Here is an 8,299-nt window from a genome sequence, read left to right as displayed (position 1 = left end):
ATCATCAAAAGAATCCCTTCATGCATTATGCAACAATGTCAGTTTACTCTGAATTTGGCAGGTGCTTGATTTTATCACGAGCAAGTATTTTGAAAGTGCTCCCTCTAGTGGTATCATTTATCAAGTCCTGCTAAGATTTACTGTAGTTGTAGTTGTGCTTTACATTTAAGGCGGGTTTTGTTAGTTAGTAGTGCTTGCATCAAAGTGCATCAAGGTGGAAGCTTTTGCTTGGGCACGTAAACATAAAACGCTTGCTTTAATAATAGTAGAGCTTTACTGATATTAAAATCACTTCTTATTTAAATATATTTGAAATATTTTGCACCACTGGTGCAATTCCCCTCTGAATTATGTTAACAAGGGCTTAGAGGCATGTGCAGGACACATGTGCAGCCATCTGGTCAAAGTGTTTGTATTGCCCTGAGTCCACCTGTTGCACTGATAACCCACGTGCAACAAAACAGCACAATACTGCACTTATAACATGCGTTGCACGTGGTTAAAGACGTTGCACTTCTTTCATCCAATATTCATTTTCTTCAAAACTTTGAACACATGCACTACAGAAATGTTATATAAGGGTATTTTTGTTTTTGTTTTTTTCAACTATGCACACGTTTGGTCCTGTGTACATAGAAAATAAACTTTTAAACACACTCTAAAGGTGTATTTACACAGATGAGTTCAAAATGCTCCTTAAAAGCCAGACTAAAATTATGTCTGCTCTGATCCACCTCAGCCACTAGTATCAAAGTAGTATATACTTGTAATTGCTGTGTAAATGCATTTATACCATCTTTGAACAGCAACAGTAAGCGTAAAGACACCTAAATGCCACTTCAGAAGCCTTCTGTGCCACCTTTGCAGTGTAAATTTAGCATAAGTTACTCAACAAGATAAAATCAATGGTTTATTTCTGATTTGTCTGATACAGTAATCGATACATATGCATTACAGAGAATGTTTCATTCATGTCTGGAAGGTAAAAACTATAAATAAAGGGCATTTTGGAATTATTACAAAGAAATGGTGATGTTAAGTGAATGGCAAAAAGTTTCCAAGACAGTTTCAATGTTATCTTCATAGATTCATAGAAGTTTAAATGTGTTGGTTTTAATACACAAAAAACACGTTACATAAAAGTACGTCAAGTTGAAAAACATCATAATAGTAATATTAACGATAATAACGTGCTATGATCCGTGTGTAAACGTGCACTCGTGGAACCCGCATGAGGACGTGACAGCAAAAGCGGAAGTCTGTCATTTGTGATGACGTCGGCGCATCCTGAAACGTGATTGGTTCTGCTGTATCCAGGTCCACGTGAGGTAACGCCTTTTTAAACACGTCATCATCTGTCGTATAAAAGCGCTTCGCGGCAGCGCGGTGACGCAGCCCTAGTTTGAGAGGGAAAATGTATCGCTCGCGCTCCAAGTCTAACACCGGAATCGCTTTTAATTCTTTCCTTTTCACTGTGCCACTGGAATATACTCAACTGAAAAGACATTATAGTAAAAACTGGTCGTGTATTGGTTGATTTTAGGCACGGAACTACTAATTTAAGCAAAATGCCACGGGCCAAGAAAAGGAGCGGCAAAGGTAAGTAGGATGGGGTGTCTGGAAATGACCGGTTGTTTTTTGCGGCCTGATGCGCGGTTTGGATTCTGGGATTTGTAGTTCTTTACACGCCGACCGCGTAATGAAATTGAAGGAAGAGAACTACAACTCCCATTACTACGTGACCCGCTTTGGTTGACAGCCAGGAGTGTCTTTCCTTTGACCCAAACAAAAGAATAATACACAGTGCGAGTCATGGAAAGTAGAAAATGTACGTTGGAGTTTCTAAATGTGGTGTTTGTTTTTAAGGGAATGTTATTTATTTTTAAACATTATGGTCTATATAAACCGTTGGTTAGATTAAACTTCTCAAATGAAGAAAGATTAACATATAGAACAAAGTAATAAGATTATGTGATATAGTATAACTAATAACAAAACAACAATCGACTTGGATCATTTAGGTCGAAATATGATGATTTAAGATTAATAAATGAATTATTGTGTATATAATATAAGATCGAATTTATGTGAAATGTCAAATAGGAGGAAGCTGCTATAATATTTTGAGTAAACTTTCAGCTGTCAATGTGTATTTGAGGTTATTTCAGGCCATGCGGCCACACCAGCCTGCTTATATAACACAGGCCTGTTAGGGACCAAATCGAGCAGAGGAAGAACGAACCAGAAAAACGGTCCAAATTTTTCAGCTGTAGACGTGTATAAATCAGTCTGTAGTCTGTTATTAAATGTTCTCAGCCCATCTGCTCGCTGGATTTGCACATGCCTTTGGATGGGAGAAGAGACTGCGTGTGCTGGCAGCCTGCTGTAGTCCTTCACACGTCCCACATGATGGTTTAGCTGTATCTCTGCTGTACTATTCTATATCTAGATGTATTTACTTTTGTCTGAGAAATCCAACACAATGGCTGTTTTGTTTGCATAACTTGAAAAGTAGAAGTTACTGCGTCCTCCGACCTTGCCAAACAGTATGAGACACTTTGTACCTTTTGCAGATGTCTGGGCTGATAACACGTGGCTGAATTTAATACATACACTCATACAGACTTATTGGTTCCATAAGGTCAGAGTTCTGCACACCTATGTCTTATTGACCGTCTGAAATTAGTTGGAAAATGCAGTTCTCTGTAAGTGTCATTAGGGTTCATAAAATGAGATCACTTCTGTTTATCGAAAGTATACTACCATTCAAATTTTGGGGTCAGTAAGGTTGTTTTTTTTATTTTTTGGGAAATGAATACTTCAGTAAGGATGCACTGAATTGATCAGAAGTGACCGTAAAGACATTTATAATTTGAAAATGATTTCCATTTAACTTCCATTATATATTTTCTATTTTATCACCGTTTCCACAAATGTTAAGCAAAACAACTTTTTTCAACACAAGTCTTTCTAGAGCAGCAAATCAGCATATTAGAATGATTTCTGAAGGATCATGTGACGCTTATGACTGGAGTAATAGCTGCTGGAAATTCAGCTTTGCATCACAGGAATAAATTGCATTTTAAAATATATTAAAATAGAAAAGTTTTTTTTAAATTGTAGTAATATTTTACAATATTACTGTTTTACTGTATTTTTGGTCAAACTAATGTATCCGGGGTGAGCATAAGAGACTTTTCAGAAACCCTAAAAAGATTGTACGACTCCAAAAATACTGTAACTTTCAGAACTTGTAACTTTCCCCCATTTAAACACATCAGTGCATTAAAACAGTTTATACATTCATCTGTTTTATGAGGTTATGCTGTTCTGTAGAACAAATTTTTATTTTAAGATTGCTGATCATTTTAATCTGACTGCAACAGAATCCGATCCATGCTGAAAATGTGCTGATTAAACAATGTGATGCAGCATCGCAAAGAGGTTTTTATTAAAGAATGATTTATAGTGTATCTGTTTTTGCAGGGGGACAACAGGGGAATGTCCAGCCGTTCAGTGATGAAGATGCATCTATTGAGACCCTCAGTCACTGCAGCAGCCTCAGTGAAAGAACGAGTGCAGCAGAGGAAGGTGGGTATCTATGGTCTCATTTGTTTATTACAATAGTGCGACGCAAAAGCATGGATAAGCTCTTGTGTAGAGCTTAAACTAAGAAAGCAACATTTGACTAGCTCTCATCCTGTTTGACAGCCGGTGAAACTGAAGAAATGGCTCAAGAGGACTTCCAGTACAAACTGAAGGTGTACATCGACAGCACAGTGGATAAGAGGTTTGTTCATTCAGATTTCTGATATCAGCTGTCCTTGATTGTTTAGAATAATCAATTTCTGCTAAAACCTCAAGCCTGCAGCAGTCTGAACTGCATAATTATGTTCCCCTTCTAGTGCCAAGACCAGACAAGGTGCCCTTGATGGACTAAAGACTGCCATGGCAACCAAAATCCTCTACGAATTCATTTCCGAGAGAAGGATGACCGTCACGGACAGCATTGAGCGCTGTTTGAAAAAAGGTTGGCTTCATTTGTTTTTTCGAATAGTTGGAAATGAACTCTTTTCTCTAGATATTGCCATGACTTCAGTGCAGAAAGTTAAGTTGGCTGTTTGCATTTGCAAACCAGGTAAAGGAGTGGAGCAGTGCGCCGCAGCCTCGCTGGCGTGTCTCCTGTGCATCCAGCTGGGGTCTGGGATTGAGAGCGAGGAGGTTTTTAAGACCCTTAAACCTGTATTTAAGACCATCCTCAACGATGGAGCAGCTAACATTCAAGCTAGACAAGCTGTAAGCAGTCGTGCTCCTCTACTGCGCCTTAAAGAATTAAAATGATTTCACAATCCAGCAAATCTGAGATTGTAACAATCTGTTCATCTCGACTTTTTCTAGTGTGCAACAAGTCTAGGCCTTTGCACTCTTGTAGCAGAAGATGATATCATGGTAAGTTTGGCAATGAAAGCTTTAGTACGGTCTTTTACTTTCAAGTGGGCATCAGAAAGGGATATTTTACTCAAACCAAAAAGAGAAAATAAATGGCACTTTTCATGTAATTTCAAACCCATATGCTGTCACTTGTTTACTGTGGACCATAAAGATTTTTTTTTAGCAGACTTTATATGCAGTTTTTTTTGGGGGGGGGGTTTCTCTCCATACAATGACCATTCATCCAAATTGTGCTGGTTTAAATTCTCTTTAGTCAAACTTGAATCCATTTTTTTCCAAATCCAAAACGAGCTTCTTAACACATTGTATAGCTTTTTAATATTGCTGGTTTATAGCATTTGAACTTGTTAGTTGCCATGGAAATAGCCAAGAAACCTGGCATGGCATTAAAACACCAACCAACCGTCATGGAAATCATCAGCATGAAAACAGCTCATTGAATCAGCGAGCTAAACTGGATCATCTGAGAACCACGTCACTCGTGAACCGTTCAGTCTTTTGAGCCAGTACTTTCCAATGAACTGGTTCTCAAATCTGATTGACCGATTCATTCTGAAATCTGGCCCATCTGGTTCAAGAGTGATTTAATGATCCAGTCAAAGTTTTTCCCAAGTTAACCATAAACCTGTTGAGCAGTTTTTCCATGTACTTAGACATGTTGACACCTTGAAGGCTTTCAGGATTTAAACCTGATGTTTGTGTCGCCTCCAGGATGTGTATGCCACTATGGAGTGTTTTGAGAGCCTCTTCACTCTCTCATACGTCAGAGAAGATGGAAGCAGAACTTCTGTGAATCCTCAAACCACGCAGCTCCACAAAAATGCTCTCCTGTCCTGGTCCCTACTGCTTACCATCTGTACCGGCAGCCACATCAGAGCCATTGCACAAAAGTAAGTGTAGGGAAACATTGTTTTTAGACCTTAGATCCTTGATGGAAGTCTCAAAGGAAGGAAATGTTGGGACCTACAAACTAAGGTACGACATTTTCCCAGGTTTATTCTAAACTAATTTTACTGTTTTCAGACATCTCGCTAAACTTCCACGTCTGCTGGAGAATGACGATGTCAACATGAGGATTGCTGCTGGCGAGACCATCGCTCTCCTGTTTGAGCTCATCAGAGATGTTGATCCTGTAAGTTGTGTGTATTTATAATAGTAAAATTATATACATTTTATTATGAAAATATAATTTATTAAACTCTTTAATGCATTTTTAATTTAACATTTTTAATTTAATAAATGTATTGTATTTAATTATTAAAGTGTTTAAATATTTAACGAAATTAAAATATTTAAACTTATTTCATTAATGCGTTAAACTTTATTTAATTGCTTTTTTTTTTTTTTTAGAAAATAGTAAAAAAAAATCAAACAAGTTATATTTATTATTTAAATATTAATTTAGTTTTAATTTATTCATAATATTATTAATTTAATGTTTAACTTTACATAAAATTGTTGTAATAGTTTAGTGCAGCGCTTCCCAATCCCATTCCTTGAAGTCCAGTCTGCATACTTTGAGTGGGAGAAAGAGGTTTCCCCAGTAACGGCTGTACACAAAGCAGCGCTCCGCTCACAAACGCTGCTTTATCAGACATTACATGCAAGATGAAATGAATCGCATCCAAAATTTTCCAAACCGGGTTTCGATTTTGAAACGTGCGGTGCTCATGTTTATTTCCAGTTAATTTCAAACTGGAATCATGGCGGAATATCCTGTAATGTCCACTTCGCAGGCCACTTGCGAATAGAACAAATGTTGTACGCGATAAGAGATGCATACGAAATGTGCAGAGCAGGGGGTGCGAGGACTGGTATTGGGAAACGCTGGTTTAGTGAATTAACTTAGAAAATTTTTTTTTTTCCAACTTTGTTTCTAATATAATGACTTGTACCTTCACAGGAGTTTGATTATGATGGCTGGGAGCCATTGTGTGTGAAGCTGAATGCTTTAGCCACTGACTGCAATAAACACAGAGCCAAGACTGATAAGCGGAAGCAAAGGTCTGTCTTCAGAGATGTCCTCAAGGCCGTAGAGGTGAGATAGGAAGTGAACAGTTGTCATAGTTGACAGACTCCTGGGTGCTGCAGCTCAGACTCTGACCTCTCTTCTGTGTCTGGAACAGGAAGGGAATTTTCAGAGCGAAACAATCCGCTTCGGCACAGAGCGAATGGTCATTGACAGCTGGGTGAGGAAGAGGACTTATGACGCCTTCAGAGAGTTCGTTGGCTCTGGGATGAACTACCATCTACAGGTAAAGCTCTAGACTAGATCCAAAAATGGGGTCTTTTGAAGTGATTATTAAAGTTACATTTTTTGACCACAGGCGAACGAGTTCATTAGGGACGTGTTTGAGCTGGGACCACCGATGTTGATCGACTCTGCTGCTCTGAAAGCCATGAAGACCTCCAGGCTGGAGAGGGTAGGAAAGCTGTTTGTCTTCCACATGTATCGTTTTTTTTTTTTTAACATTTCTGAAATTATAGGTTTCGATTTTGTAATTATATCCTTTTCTTCTTTCAGCACCTCTACAATGCAGCTGCATTTAAAGCTCGAACCAAGGCCAGGAACAAGTTTCGGGACAAAAGGGTGGATGTTGGGGAGTTTTAAAAAGTTTTGTAAAGCGTTTTTTTTTTTTTTTTTTTTTCCCATCTTGTGTTTAAGTCTTTAGATTCTTTGCATTCCTAACGTGGTCTTTTTATATATAAATCTATGTAAAATGTTAATATTTCCTAACTATAAATTCATTAATTTCTCTAAGTCTAATTTGTTTATATGTAAGTGGTGTTGGGTTCGCTAACATCAGATCATGTTTTCTGTTTGTGTAGTTATAGGTCCTGTAATGTTATGAATTGCACAGTATTTATAAGTATTTTGTGTAAGTGGAATGTCAAGATGGGCTGTACTGTAGTGACAAGGCTGTTCATTAAAAAAAAAAAAAAAAAAATTAATAAAATTAGATGAAGTTGATGCCCCCTATTCAAAAGTTTTGCTTTGTTTTCTTCAGTGTCTGTCATGATTATGGATGACTCATTTTAATAAGACGAGAGGCCTTGAACTCTCTCAAAGAAACGGCTGAATTAGACATTCTGAACCTCCTCTGCACTGAATCGGTTTCATTCACAGTTGCCATAGACACTGATTCACTGAAGCTGAAATAACAATTTGATGTTTTGTAATGGCACCATATCACATGACATGGTCATGAAGGCACTGAGTGGGTATTCTACAGTCTTTGCTTCTCACAAACACACTTTCCAATGGTTATGATAAATAAGTGACTTGTATATATCCTATGCTATTCCAAACACGACTTACGGTTTCATTGCATTATGGGGGTAATACGGTGAGCCTGATTTCACAAAGTACAACATGTTCCTGGATCAGCATCATTATTGATCCTGGAGCAACATTCCAAACAACCAATCAGAACTGAGGGATAACTTTTCAGAAAATATCTGTTTTAGGCTTCCGGTCAGGGTTAGGTGCTTCTACACCCTTGTTAATCCGCTATCGTTTCACACTGATTTTAGGAATGAATTATGGGTAGGGTTAGGGATTGGGTTAAATCTATGTTTTTGGACGGTGAGATTATCAGTCAAAACAGTACTATTATAGTTTCATTTATGCAGTAATTTAATTGGATATTTTTTTAAAGTTTTAGTAGTTTTGTATGTTGCCTGTTTTAATGTTTTTTTTTTTTTTTAAGAAGTTTATATATGTAGAGAGAGAGAGAGTGTGTGTGTTTTTAAGGTATTTTATCTGGTTTTCATTTTTGTAGTTTAATTGATTTGAATTTAAGTTAAATGGCATGAGTTGTGCCTGCCAATTTTTTTTTTTTTTTTG

General features: G+C 37.4%; 1 protein-coding gene across 2 annotated transcripts; it reads left to right on the top strand.

Moving 5' to 3' along the window:
* Window positions 1-1,381: 1,381 nt before the first annotated feature.
* Window positions 1,382-7,423, top strand: ifrd1 (interferon-related developmental regulator 1). 2 transcript variants are annotated; one of them, XM_058774328.1, is made up of 12 exons: window positions 1,382-1,599; window positions 3,487-3,591; window positions 3,712-3,790; window positions 3,906-4,030; window positions 4,139-4,296; window positions 4,399-4,449; window positions 5,164-5,342; window positions 5,476-5,584; window positions 6,356-6,490; window positions 6,579-6,707; window positions 6,780-6,875; window positions 6,977-7,423. In XM_058774328.1, the coding sequence occupies exons 1-12, from the start codon at window positions 1,569-1,571 to the stop codon at window positions 7,061-7,063; spliced, it is 1,284 nt and encodes a 427-aa protein (XP_058630311.1). In that variant the 5' UTR covers window positions 1,382-1,568; the 3' UTR covers window positions 7,064-7,423. The 2 variants fall into 2 exon arrangements, with proteins under 2 accessions (XP_058630311.1, XP_058630312.1); XM_058774329.1 differs by lacking the exon at window positions 1,382-1,599 and adding an exon at window positions 1,637-1,828.
* The last annotated feature ends 876 nt before the right edge of the window (window positions 7,424-8,299 follow it).

This window comes from Onychostoma macrolepis, chromosome 04, assembly GCF_012432095.1.
Source record: "Onychostoma macrolepis isolate SWU-2019 chromosome 04, ASM1243209v1, whole genome shotgun sequence".
Taxonomy (NCBI): Eukaryota; Metazoa; Chordata; class Actinopteri; order Cypriniformes; family Cyprinidae; genus Onychostoma; species Onychostoma macrolepis.
The sequence above is the reverse complement of the archived record's forward strand: the minus strand, read 5'-3'. Positions and strand labels throughout refer to the sequence as shown.